General features: G+C 43.9%; 1 protein-coding gene across 1 annotated transcript; it reads left to right on the forward strand.

Moving 5' to 3' along the window:
- Positions 1 to 757: 757 nt before the first annotated feature.
- adgra1a (adhesion G protein-coupled receptor A1a) lies at positions 758 to 10,876 on the forward strand (the record flags this gene model as incomplete). The annotated part of the gene is made up of 5 exons (XM_083688213.1): positions 758 to 879; positions 3,950 to 4,073; positions 5,276 to 5,427; positions 8,361 to 8,456; positions 9,292 to 10,876. The coding sequence occupies exons 1-5, from the start codon at positions 830 to 832 to the stop codon at positions 10,874 to 10,876; spliced, it is 2,007 nt and encodes a 668-aa protein (XP_083544339.1). The 5' UTR covers positions 758 to 829.
- Positions 10,877 to 14,212: the final 3,336 nt, after the last annotated feature.

Below are 14,212 nucleotides of genomic sequence, written 5' to 3' on the forward strand. Positions count from 1 at the left end.
CAGAGACTTACCGCTGTTTGCAGTGACCTTTTTTGTTTGTGCTCTGATAAGTTGAGGCAGACTCGAGTGGCCGAGGCTAACACAGTTCAAATCAGTTCAGAGAGTCACGTCTCGTACTTGGACTAGGGCATAATGTATCTCACTAGGTCTGTGTTTTGTCTCCATGGGGGGTTGTGTATGAACTTTATCATCATAGACTGGTTCTGTTTGCTGATTTCAGAATAATGCTTTGTGACAAATTTGAAACTTGAGATGACTTATTTCTCACTACTCCACTCCTCCATTGATAGACACGGCCCTTCTACATCTTGACTTGAAAAATTGCTCTTAAAAGTCTCAATCCATAATTAAAAAAACAAAATGTCAGCGCCGCCACATAAAGCTGAGGGAGGCGGTTGGAGAAATGTTTCCACTCTCAAATTCATAGACAAAACTCTAGATGAAAGGACTGACAGTCTGTGTCATCAACATGGGGGTTTTAAACATATTTTGAAGGTGTACATGAAAGAATTAACAGCCTTATATTTTGAGTTATGGCGGGGTAAGACAGTTGTTTTAACTACTGAGGCATCTAGAAGTAATATTCTTCCAGGATCAATGGGTATATTGCATACGTTTCTATATCCAAAAACGGCTTCACCCAATTACCGACTGTGGCTTTAAGCCACTTAGAAGTGTTAGCTATTGCAACACTACAGGAACATTTTTGTTATGAGTGTGGAATCATTATGGGTCTCTGCTTACGTTTCAGGATTTGAAGAGGGTGCTGTCTTTCCCACCATACCCAGGGGATTACCTGCACCCGGTTGTGTATGCCTGCACAGCGGTTATGCTGCTCTGTATGCTGGTGTCAATCGTCACCTACCTTGTTCACTACAGGTAAAGACTTCTTTCCGGCAGGCTTTTCTCAACTTCGGTTCAGTATGCTGTGCAGGCTTTTGTTCTGGCCCAGAATTGTCATAGAATTGCCATTGCTGTGAAAGGTTTGATTGAATTGTGGTTTCTCATATCACAACTCTCTCCAGCATTTCAGGAGAGACTACCGGTAACACATCTGCTCTCCACCAATTTTCCATTTCCACCGACCCTTTCGTGTTACCAATATAATGAGTTTGTAAATCGACACAGCTAAAATTATTTCAAGACAGTGTTTTTTCTTTATAAATGCTTGACTCAAAGCTTACTTTAGTAGTCTTCCAAGTCAGAAAGAAGATTTTTTTCTCCCTTCTCAAAAATAGTTGATTAATTTTTTTTCAGAAGTACAGCATTAGCTGGTATGGATAGCTAAAGAACTTACTTAGCAAACTGCCTGGCTTCTTGCTTAAAGGTATATTCCAGAACCTTAGTTTCTCATTCCTTACCTCAAATGAAAAATACATAAAAAAACAACAACTCATGTGCTCATAACATAAATCAATGCGCTCATGATTTACTCAACTGAAGGTGTGCATTATTATATTTTATAAAACGGGTTTGGAGAAGTATGTGATCTGATGGGCTAAAACTGTTCCAAGTCATGCTCTGACAATCACACTGAGAAAGGGATGCCGGGCGGTTAAGAGTTAACATATACACTCACCAAACACTTCATTAGGAACACTATACTAATACTGGGTAGGGCCTCCCTTTGCTCTCAAAACAGCCTCAATTATTTGTGGTATTGATTCCACAAGATGTTGGAAACATTCCTTTGAGATTCTGGTCCATGATGACATGATTGCATCACGCAATTCCTGCAGATTTTCAGATGCACTTTCACACTGTGAATCTCCACATGTCTACCACATCCCAAAGGTGTTCTATTGGATTCAGATCTGGTGACTGGGAAGGCCACTGAAGAACACTGAACTCATTGTCATGTTCATGAAACCAGTTTAAGATGACTTTTGCTTTGTGACATGGTGCATTATCATGCTGGAAGTAGCCATTAGAAGATGGGTAAATTGTGGCCATGAAGGGATGCACATGGTCAGCAACAATACTCAAATAGGCTGTGGCATTCAAGTGATGATTGATTGGTATTAACGGGCCCAAACTGTGCCAAGAAAACATTCCCCACACCATTACACCACCTCCACCATGAGAAGGTGTACAGGTGTTCCTAATAAAGTGTTTGGTGAGTGTACATGCGCCAACCCTTTGGCTTTTCAAAACAAAAAACATGGCCGACTTTCTTGCCTCGAATTATGTTACTCCTGGTTACCACAAAACAACGATGTCAATATATCAATCCTAAAATACATACAGTATCTTACATGCCTACACTGTAATAACACTACCCGATGAATGTCGTACGAGCTAACAAGTAATTTTTTTGGCTGCACAGTCATTTTCTAGGTAAACTGATAACTAGCATCAGAGAAATGCTAGCAAGCTAACAGCCTCGTTCGCTAGCTACTCTACAAGCCATGACCTCCAGTGTAGCTAGCTACTTTTCTTTCCCACAAAACATTTCAACTTCTTTACAAGAGAACGCAGCTGGCTAACTCGTTGGCTAAATGGGAAATAGTAACAATATCCCAATGTTGGCGTATTAAACTTGACATTTTAATTCTAGACTAGACACTTTACACTTCAATTGGAGGGATCTGCATCAGTGGAGTCTCCTTAGAGGAGGAAGCGGAGGACCATCGTACTAAATGATAAAAAAATATATATATTAAAAGTGAAACATTTAAAAAGTGATCCTTTTTAGATAAAACTACGACTAAATATATTCACATCACCTAATAATACCTAATTAAAACACTGTTTTGCATGAATGTCTAGAGTAGTCTCAACAGCACCCTCTAGGGTAGCACCATGGGGTAGCCGGAGGACAGCTATTTCCCATCCTCCTCTGGCTACATTGACTTCAACACAAAACCTAGTAGGCTTGTGGTTCTCAAAGCCTTACACAGTAATTATGACGACTTCCGGAGAACGTCCACCAACCTATCAGAACTTTTGCGGTATGAACTAACATCTTTCCCTTCCAATCAAAGGATCAGATAATTAATCTAGTACTGTTAGCATAAGCTACACCTAGCACTGCTAGTACACAGTGTGGTGAGCAGTTGACTCAAAGAGAGAGAAATACAAAGGTTGAACAGTGGTTGTAGTTTCTTTACTACCTATGCAGTAGAGAAATAACGGCCCAGATCTGGCCCACATCTGTTGTCTACCGGCATCCGGATGTGGCCCAGGTAAAACGTTGTTTCGCCTGGTCACAGACAGCTGTTGTGCACTTAAGTCCCCAAGCGAGTGAGAGGAGGAGAGTGTGTGGATGCGAGAGCAAAGTAATTTTGAGCGGCACCAGCTGCCACTGATGTGCACATCAGATTTGCCATTGGGAGCAGCGTTGTGAATTCCTGGGGAAATATGTATGGACTATCTGGCTGCTCGAGACATTCCCCCTGGGAAGGTTTGTAAGTGACAATACCCGAATGTGCCTGTCACAAAGTTCCATGTTACAGCCTATGTGCTTGAGCATTTTGAGGGAACTGTAGTTATATACATATTAATACTGCAGAATTCCAAGGTGTCTTAGGGTGTGTAGAACACTGGAAGTGTGCTTTAACAAGGATATTTGCACTCTTCCAGTCGTTTGTGAGTCAACTTTTAACAGCTAAAATAGCAAGTTTCAGGGGGAATCCTCGCAAAAAAATGATGGGATCCATTTCCTAAAATGCGGTCTTGTGCACTGTCACAAACGCCAGAAGTGTGCGGATATCGGCAGTTAATGCACACCCTGTCATGCATTAGTAATGCTTACACTTGCTATAAACATCTGTTTATAACAGCTCATGGCCCCTTATAACTGTCCATATAAATGTAATAAAGGTAATGCAAGGTAATGGTAAGAATAGGAATTGTAATGCATCGCTCACAGAAGGCCCATAGATAGTTTTTTCACCGAATCTCGTATTCTCTTGCCGCTTTGTTCATTTTGGTCCCCTTGTTGTTGCAGTGTGATCCGTATCAGCAGGAATGGATGGCACACGCTCCTCAACTTCCTGTTTCACACAGCACTGACGTTCGGCGTGTTCGCAGGAGGCATCAATCAGATCAAATACCCCTTCATCTGTCAAGTGGTGAGGCTACACAGTGTTCCGTAGTTTTCTCTCACAGAGACACACACACACACACACACACACACACACACACACGCACACACACACACACACACACACACACAGACAGACAGACAGTGCAGAACACCTGTGCTTTGCTTGCTCCTAAAGGCAGAATAATTCCCTTTAACACTGATCTGGTCAGCTCAAAGCGGGCTGTATGGATGTAATCCCCACCTGCCAGTCCTGGGGTTTTAGGGGCTTTGTATGTCTTTAGTAGGAGGTGGTTTTTATCAGTAGCTTGCAGTCATGGACTGAATTAAGTACCATTTTACAGTCCATGGTAAGCATAAAGAATACCATTTCTTCAAAAGTTACAAACTCTCATAAACAGGTCATTGTGTGTGTTCAATCAATCATACTTTATTTCCTATATTACATTTCATAGACAAATGCAATACAATGCACTTTCCAGGCAAGACAACAATGGGTGCTAGTTGAAACACCACAAGATTAGAACAAAGGAAGATAAGTATCAGTGTAATAAAACTGTTCAAACCAAGAGAGGGCTTTTGAGACGATATAATATACTGTTCAGAAGTGACCATCTATTTATTAAGAACAGCGATTGAAGGCTTATCATATCAAAGAGAAAAAAACACCTAAAAGCATTTCAGTCAGGACACTTACGTTGGTTTAATCAGTGTTTAATGAAAAATGGTAATACATCAAGTTTGGCATAATTGGATGGTCCATGAAACATGTGATGATGGTTTACACAGGTGTGACTGGTGCCATTTGACTTAAAGTGTCCTGTCTGAACTAACGTATACTTCATTAGCGGTTTTCAGCACTTTATTTTGGACAAAAATAAAGATACCGATATTTGAAACATTAGAAAAATGTATTCTCCACTTTGTGTTTCTTGTACTGTAGGCTAATGCCACTCAGATCTCGATCAGAAAATGATTGTTTTCTTTCAATCACTTTGAATGGGCTTGATTTAGCTTGCTCCGTGGGCAGGATTTGCTCTTTATGGACAATACCAGTGGTTCTACTCGACCTGGCATGCTAAATCAAGCACACTCAAGGGAATTGAATGAAAACAATGCTATTTTGACTCAGGTCTGAAGCTGCATGGTTGTGTGAGATGCTAATGGTTGTTCTGTATGTGTGATGTCTGTCTCTCTCTCTCTCTCTCTCTCTCTCTCTCTCTCTCTCAGGTGGGTATTGTGCTCCATTACGCCTCACTCTCTACCATGCTATGGATGACGTTCACAGCCAGAAATATTTGTAAAGATGTGTCCAAGGCGCCGCCTCAGGTACAAGACAGGGATACACCCAAGCAGCCAAAGTCCAAACCCACAATACTCAGGTAAGAACACCCAGGACGTGTTAGCTAGCTAGAGGACTTTGAAAAAAGGGTGTTGAATGGGTGTTTTTGAAAAAAGGGTGTTGAATGTATAGTGGCATTCTATGTACTACTGGTAATTGTATCTCTGACTGCAAACATGTGAGAAAATTCAAGTTGGGTTAGACATGCACTCACTGAACACTTCATTAGGAACACTATAGTAATACTGGGTAGGGCCTCCCTTTGTTCTCAAAACAGCCTCAGTTCTTCGTGGCATTAATTCCACAAGATGTTGGAAACATTCCTTTGAGATTCTGGTCCATGATGACATGATTGCATCACACAATTCCTGCAGATTTTTCAGATGCACTTTCAAGCTGTGAATCTCCCGTTCTACCACATCCCTAAGGTGTTCTATTGGATTCAGATCTGGTAAATTGTGGCCATGAAGGGATGCACATGGTCAGCAACAATACTCAAATAGGCTGTGGCATTCAAAGCGATGATTGACTGGTATTAACACGCCCAAAGTGTGCCAAGAAAACATTCCCCACACCATTACACCACCTCCACCATGAGAAGGTGTACAGGTGTTCCTAATAAAGTGTTTGGTGAGTGATCATACTGTACGGAAAATAAACATATGAAGCTGTGAGAGGTTCAGAGTAGGGTACTTTACAAAGTATATTTATCATCGGTCCACCATAATCGGGGTCCAAAATATGATTAATGTGTGCATTAAAGCAAAGCCTCTTTCAAAGGAAGCTGTTTCACAGATCCGGCATATATATATTTTTTGTGTTATAGACTCAATTTAAAATGGATTAAATTAAAAGAATTTGCCATCAATCCACAAACAATATCCCAGAATGACAAAGTGAAAACAAGTTTTATGAAATGTCTGTAAATGTATTACAACAGAAATACAGAAATACCTAATGTACATAAGTATTCAGACCCTTTGCTATGACACTCTTAAAATGAGCTAAAATGCAAAAATGTCATCAACAAATCACTCAATAAGTTGAACTGAGTCCATCTTAATGCAAGGATAATAGTTCATAGTAATTTGGGAATTAATATCTTTGTTTTTATAGGGTCTCTGATTTGCATAGGAATCAATTACACACTGTGTGGATCAGGTTGTCATTACAAACTGAGCAAATGGAGAGGAAAAACTGTTCAGGAATGCGACCCTGAGGCCTGGGGAGACTTACAAAAATCTACAAAGTTGAATGGTGGAGAGGAAAAAGTACAGTCGATGGGACATCATCTCAGTCACTCTACAAAATTGGTCTATAACCAAGTGGCCAAAAAGAATCCCTTAATGGAAAATAATCTATCTCATATCCATAATTGTGTTTGCAACAATGAATTCAAGTGATACGGCAAAGAAAGTGGCTGGAAATGTGTTTATTTGGTTTTACTACAAAGCATTAAGTTTAGTGCAAATCTAGCACATGCTCTAGTGTGAAGAACAGTGATAGCTGCATCAAGTTATGGGTATGTTTGTCACTGGCAGGGACTGGGGAGTTTGTCAGGATCAAGAAAAAATTATGAAATTTGCTGAGTTGGTAGTGGCATCCTAATCTACAAGGTGTGTAATTGATCCCTATGCAAATAAGAGACCCTATAAAAACAAATATATTAATTCCAAAATTACATTATTTTCAGAGTGTCATAGCAAACGGTCTGAATACTTATGGAAACAAGGTATTTCTGTATTTCAATTTTAATAAATTTACAGAAATTTCAAAAAACTTGTTTTTCGCTTTGTCATTCTGGGGTATTGTCCTCGCCTCCCTCGCCTCCAACTCTAGTCTTACACACGCCTTGCTCAGGGAAATGGCAAAAGAAAGACGCAATTGGGCCGAGCAACGATTCTGTCAGTCATGCACACAGTATCTACTACTGAGTGGTAATTGGTCAGAAATGTAATCCCCATGTGGAACCAACATCTCTAATTAAAGCCTCATAGATATCCATTGTGTGTCAAAGCACATCATCAAATCACTTTTCCAGGAAGTAAATATAAGCTTGTCATTAGGATATCGATGAGGCTTTTACGCACACAATAATAATACTTTTGGACCATACTTATGGTGGACTGATGAGACATGAAAATGATAAATAAAGTAATAAATAAAGTAAGAATAAAGTGAAGTACTCCTTTGAGACAAATTAACTTATAAGGCTGTGAGAGGTTCAAGGTGGATACAGTACGTGATGTGGGGAAAGCAAAACAAGGAGAGCAGGAAAAGATCCTGACACCATGTGACAGCTGGTAGCTATGGTAACTGGAGGGCAGGTGCCAGAGTGCCAGTGTCTAACCCTGTCACTCGCCAGAGGGATCGGCTTGTTGACGACAGTTCCATTTCAGCCAGCCTTTACCTCATCCCTCCCTTGGTCCCTCCCTCCCTCCCCCCCTCCCTCCCTCCCTCCCTGCTCTTCTCCCTTGCTTCCTACAATGGGAAAAAAAAACTGGATTCAGTTGATGGTTGCTGAATTCTAAATCAATCCCTAGTCCCTAACTCCTACCTTCTAAACACAACTGTAAATCTGTGAAATTATAGGATAGGTGAATTTGTCATAAATTACATACAAATTCTAACTAACCTATCAGAGGCCAATATGGAGCTATTGTTACCATATTCCTAATTCCTATCAAATCATCTGACTCAGATCTATCATCCTCTATGGCTCAGTTGGTAGAGTGCGATGCTAGCAATGCTAAGGTTGTATGTTCGATTCCTGCTGGAACCATATATATATATATAAAATAAAATAAAACATTTATGCACTCTGTGTACTATAAGTCGCTTTCGATTAAAGTGTCAGCTAACTGGCACGTATAGATCCTACTCGCAGTGTCTCGGGCGGAGTGCCAATTTGGAGTTGTGCCAGCGACGTTTTGAACGATCTTTGCTGCTTCACTTTCCCTCCTCTCTCCTTAGATTCTATCTGGTCAGTGATGGGGTCCCGCTCATCATCGTCGGGGTCACGGCAGCCGTCAGCATGGAGAACTACGGGAGCAGAGACGACGCCCTGTAGTGAGTAGACCACAGCCCGTCCCCTCTGAGGTCACTGTTCTCTTCATCGATTTGCTGAAGCCTCGCTCTCCCGTCCCTCATTGCTTTTGGCAGTTTTGTTCATGCCCAGGGGTCCGTTTTTTCTTTTTTTACAACGTTTAATCCGGCTCAAAATGGTGGACTTCGATTTCGTCCCGCCATTCGCTTCAGTCCTTGTGTGTGTTTTGAAAGGAACTGCAAAGCCATAATTCAAAACAAAGGTTATGGGATTTTCTATATAAACATAAACTTGGTGGTAGTTTACGATGTGTTAATTTGCTTGGTAAAATATCAGTGGGACCAATACCGTAAAATAAAGTGCTACCCAATTTAGTAGCACTTTTGACTCTGCAGGGCTGAATTAATTTTATGAGCCCTGAGCTGCAGTATCTTACTTTTGATAATGATGATAAAAATGATTATGGGTTGCATTTACATAGTGCCTCTCACCGGGGCCGGAATTCAATCATCGGAGATAGCAGATTTTGCGCTTTCACAAATGCATTTGATTTGTCCTGAATGGAGTGAGTCAACACTTGATTAAGAAATCCTGAGTATCAACTCCCTTCCTCCAGGACACACTGCTGTGCAAAACACTTCTGAAATCTCAAAGCCATTACCTGCAATTGATTGAATCCCGGCTCAAAAGTCTCAAAACAGCCCCATTCAATAAATGTGTGAAATGTGACGTGAAATTTCAATATGATTAACTGAAGTCATAAAAAGCTCTTAGATAAACGGTACACTGACATGCTCTCTCTCCCTCTCTCCCTCTCTCCCTCTCTCTCTCTCTCTCTCTCTCTCTCTGACCATACAGTTGCTGGATGGCGTGGGAGCCAAGCGTGGGGGGCTTCTACGGCCCGGCGGCCCTCCTCGTCCTGATTATGTGCATCTACTTCCTGTGCGCCTTCATCCAGCTGAAGCGCCACCCGGAGAGAAAGTACGAGCTCAGGGCCATGACGGAGGAGCAGCAGCGATTGGCCGAGACGGCCCACCACTGCCATGGCGGTGGCGGTGAGCCAGGCGACTCGGGAGGAGCGATGTGCCCGGCGTTCGCCGCCGGTGTCTCCGTGCTGGCCAACGAGCACTCCTTCAAGGCGCAGCTGCGCGCCACGGCCTTCACCCTCTTCCTGTTCCTGGCCACGTGGGCGCTGGGGGCGCTGGCGGTCTCACAGGGCCACTTCCTGGACATGGTGTTCAGCTGTCTGTATGGGGCTTTCTCCGTCACACTGGGGCTCTTCCTCCTCATCCAGCACTGTGCCAAGCGCGATGATGTCTGGCACCGCTGGTGGGCTTGCTGCCCGTCCAAACCCAAGGCCAACCAGGAGCTCAACGGGGACGGGCACATGCCCGGGCACAGGCACAGCCATAGGCACATGCAGCAGCAGCAGCAGCAGCAGCAGGGGCACTGCCACATGGACTCGCCCTGCTCGGGCAAGCAGCCCCTCCTCTCCCCCCACCTCCTCCACGCGCCCACCACGCACTACAAAATGCCACCGACCCCCCTGAGCCCCATCCCCAACCACGCGGGGGGAGGCGGGCCCTGCTGCGTGGCCGTGCACGGCCCCGTCCCCAGCCCTGCCCCCCTGGCCTCTGAGGGCGGCTGCCCGTCGCCGCGTCAGCAGTCGCTCCCGGACGAGCTCCCTCGGCCCGCCCTGCCCCTGCAGAGCTGCCTGAAGGACAGGACTAAGTCTCGCTCCTTCAACCGGCCGCGGCCCTGCCTCAGGGACTACCACTACCACATGGCCTCCACCAGCATGGACGGCAGCGTCCACAGCTCCCACCTGGACAGCCCCCACAGCGTCGGAGGAGGAGGCCCGCGGGTCTGCCACAGCCCCCACCCCGACCTCCAGCTGCCCTGCCCTAGCCCGCACCTGGACAAGCAGCTGGTCTGTCCCAGCATGCACCTGGACACCTCCTGCCACAGCCTGCACGATGGCCTCTCCTCTTCCGCCTCCTGCCACATGGTTCACGGCGGTGGCGGCGGTGGCGGCGGGGGCGGCGAGGGACAGCTGCCCTGCCACGAGAGCCATACTTGCCACAGGCACATGTGTTGCCCTCCGAAAGCTGACCCTTTCACCACCATGTGCTACACACCCAAACCGGACCCCTTCGCTTTGGCTTGCCTGCCGGAGCCCGACACGTATAGCTGTAGTAGCAGGATGGCTGACAGGGAGGAGGACAACATGCTCCACCTGGGGATGGGGATGGGGATGGAGATGGAGATGGAGATGGAGCCCCAGGGGGGTCCACCCAGACAGACTCTGACCCGGCCGCATGCCACCCTAAGCCGGAGGGGGACCATGAGCCGCAATGGTAGCCTGCAGGAGGACTTCCTGTTCGGCTCAGACGCCACGGGGAACATACGGACGGGGCCCTGGAAGAACGAGACCACAGTGTAGCCTCTCCCCGCCCCCCCCTCCCCCCCCCCCCGCCGCCCCCTCACCCGAAGCCCCTCCCAGAACCAAACTACTGTGTAGTCATTTGGGGTGTGACCGTTTGTCCCCACCTGCCCACTCCCCGCCCCCCCCCCCCCGAACAAAACTACTGTGTAGTAGTCTGTGATGTGTCACTCCCCAATTCTCCTCTCACGCCTCCACCCCGGCCTTCCCCTTGAGACAAGTTACCTTTATTCAGCTCTTTTTATGTCAAATGAAGAGACCAACTTTTTTTACAAAGAATATTCCAAGAAAAGAAATGTCACCTCACGTTTGTTTCACCCATTTACAGTTTCTATTTATAAACTTCCTTCTTGTTCCATGCAATTTAAAATATGGGTGTAAAAGCCTGTGAAAGATGTCCTAATATTGATTATTTTTCTATCTATATAACACCACAGATGGTTTTTTTATGTGTGTGTGTGGGTTTGTGGTTTGTCCGCACGTGGTAACAGTTGTGATTGTGATTGAGTGTGTGTGTGTGTGTGTGTGTCTGTGTGTGTGTGTGTGTGTGAGCGTGTGTGTGTGTGTGTGTGTGTGTGTGCGTGTGTGTGTGGGTGGGTGTATCTACTATTTGTGTGTATGTATGCATGGGTGAGTGCATGTGTTTGTGCATACATACATACAAACGTGCATGTGGTAACGTGTGTTTGTGCCATAAAGTCCTTGAGGAGCTCCATATACTGTACAGTGCTCTGCGTAATTATTGGAACAAACAAGGTTAATGTATAGATTTTCAGCTTTTATTTGAGAGTATTTGTACACATATTGGTTTCACCATTTAGAAACTAAATTTTTTATACATAGTCCCCCTATTTCATGGCACCAAAAGTACTGCGACAATTGGCTTGACAAGTGTTTGGTCTGGTTAGTGAGTTTTATACAGTCACGTAATTTGCACAGGCATAGGAGAGATGTCAATGTCTAGTATTGATTATCGGCTTTAAGCTTGCCTTTAAGTCTGCTATTGGTGTCTGTCAACATGCCAAAGCGGTTTCGATGAAAGTCAAGGATGCCATTATGAGGCTGAAAAATCTGAAAAAATCGATCCGAAAAATAGCTAAAACCTTAGGCTTAACAAAAACGATCATTTGTAACATCATTAAAAGGAAAGAAAGCACTGGAGAGCTCAGCAATCGCAAATGGCCTGGTAGGCCAAGGAAGACTTCTACAGTGAATGATCAAAGAATGCTGGCCATAATTGAGAAAAAAAATACAAATAACTGTCCCACAAATCAGGAACACTCTACAGGAGGTAGGTGTGAGACTACCATCCACAGAAGACCAGCAGAACTATAGAGTCCAAACCACTAGCCTCAAAAACAGGATGGCCAGGTTACAGTTTGCTAAAAAAGTCTGTAGAGGTCTGGAAAAACGTCTTGTGACAGTTGAGACAAAAATGAACATGTAGCAGATGTAAAGGATGTGCGACCAAATACTAAACATCCATAATATGAATCAGTCCCAATACTTTTTGTGCCCTGAAAAAGGGAGAGTATAAAAAGTGTTGTCATTTCTAAATGGTGAGACCAATATGTACACAAATACCCTCAAATTAAAGCTGAGAACACAGTGTATATGTTAACCTCATAGTAATTGTTTGCCAAAATACATGTAAGACAAAAAGGGTTCACTGTCCCAATAATTATGCAGGGCACTCGAGTTTATCCCTCACACCCCCCAATAGAAATCTCTACAATGGCCCATACTGCCTGTTAAAACGTTTGATGTTTGATATGCTTTTAAAACACCCTTGTGGACGAGTATCATACCAGCACTATTTACTGTACCACATTTCATGTGAGAAGAGAGTATCGATAATCACTAAAACTTGCAATGAAACACTGATTTATCATGATGCCAATAGGATGTGCCAGACGCCACTGTGATAAAAACGAAACCACAACCTCACCCTATCTCTTTAGGAGATGAGCTTTGCCTTTTGCTGGGTCATGTGGTGCAACGTGTCATTAAACCATAACTCAGGTTTTTACAAGTAACAAAATATGACAACCCCTTACGATGTAACATAGCATGTCTGACCATACTGGCAGATCACTTAGATGTTAGCTGGCTTATTGTTGGCATACAATACGCTTTATTCCAAAATGGGTGAACCTTTATTTACTGTCTTATTACTAATGACTGAAAAATGACTTGGTATGAGGTACTTTCTGTTTTGTTTTGTTTGCAATGCATCCAAAAGTAACCGAGAAGTAATTGACACTTTTGTTTTCTGTGTTTGTTAACACTGTGTAGAGCTCTGAAGCTGTGTGTGTGAGTGTGTGTGTGTGTGTGTGTGTGTGTGTGTGTGTGTGTGTGTGTGTGTGTGTGTGTGTGTGTGTGTGTGTGTGTGTGTGTGTGTGTGTGTGTGTGTGTGTGTGTATGTGTGTGTGTGTGTGTGTGTGTGTACAGATCAGACATGAGCTCAGGGATCATGTTTCTCATGTGAAGGGCCACTATAAAATCTCTGGATGCTCATGACCCCAAAACCACCATGTGCAAAAGTCAAACTTTCTGTACATGGCTCTAAGTGCATAGATGACTAATTATGAACTCATACATGACTTCTATGGGTCATTCCATAAATAAGGGGGCCAAAGTGCGACATCAGGGTAAACATTTAGTCTAATTTTTTAATGACTTTCATGCAGTCTCATATGTGCAGTTAAAGAAAAAAACTGTCACAGGCAAAGACAGGCAAAGTGGGACCAAAAATAACAACAAAACATCTACACGTCATTCAAAAGTTCACACGTATCATGGACACCACATAAAGCCTAGTTGCCAAATCGTTTTTTTGCTTCATCCAACGTATCTATCATTTGTAGTCATGCCAAATGGTCTTGAAGACAAAAAAAGAAGCATTTAACAAATTGTTTCAATAATTGAATACAATAATACAGTAGTAAATAACATTCAATTCACGTTTTCCTCGTAAACTCTTGAGCATCCTCAGCATTATCTATTCTCACACACTCCAACTCCATGGATACAGGAATCGTAGAAACAGCTTAGGTTCCTGGTTGCCACCACGCCACCCTTTACTGTTTTGATACAACCTCATGGTTCCAGGTGTAAGTTTCACACTACGGCCAGTTCAGCTTCTGTTAATGTCCTCACTGGGAATAAAGAAGATGGTCCGATGGTAATGAGAGCAGGTATCCAAAGAGGCTTTCTTGGTCAGGTTGTCTCTGCAGTAGATAAAGAGCTCTTTTGCATTCCTGATGAGGACTTGGCCAACCTTCACAGCTGGGGTGGCGCGACTCTTGACAACAGCACTTTCCACAACGCTGGCAC

This window comes from Argentina silus, assembly GCF_951799395.1.
Source record: "Argentina silus genome assembly, chromosome: 16".
NCBI classification, from domain to species: domain Eukaryota; kingdom Metazoa; phylum Chordata; class Actinopteri; order Argentiniformes; family Argentinidae; genus Argentina; species Argentina silus.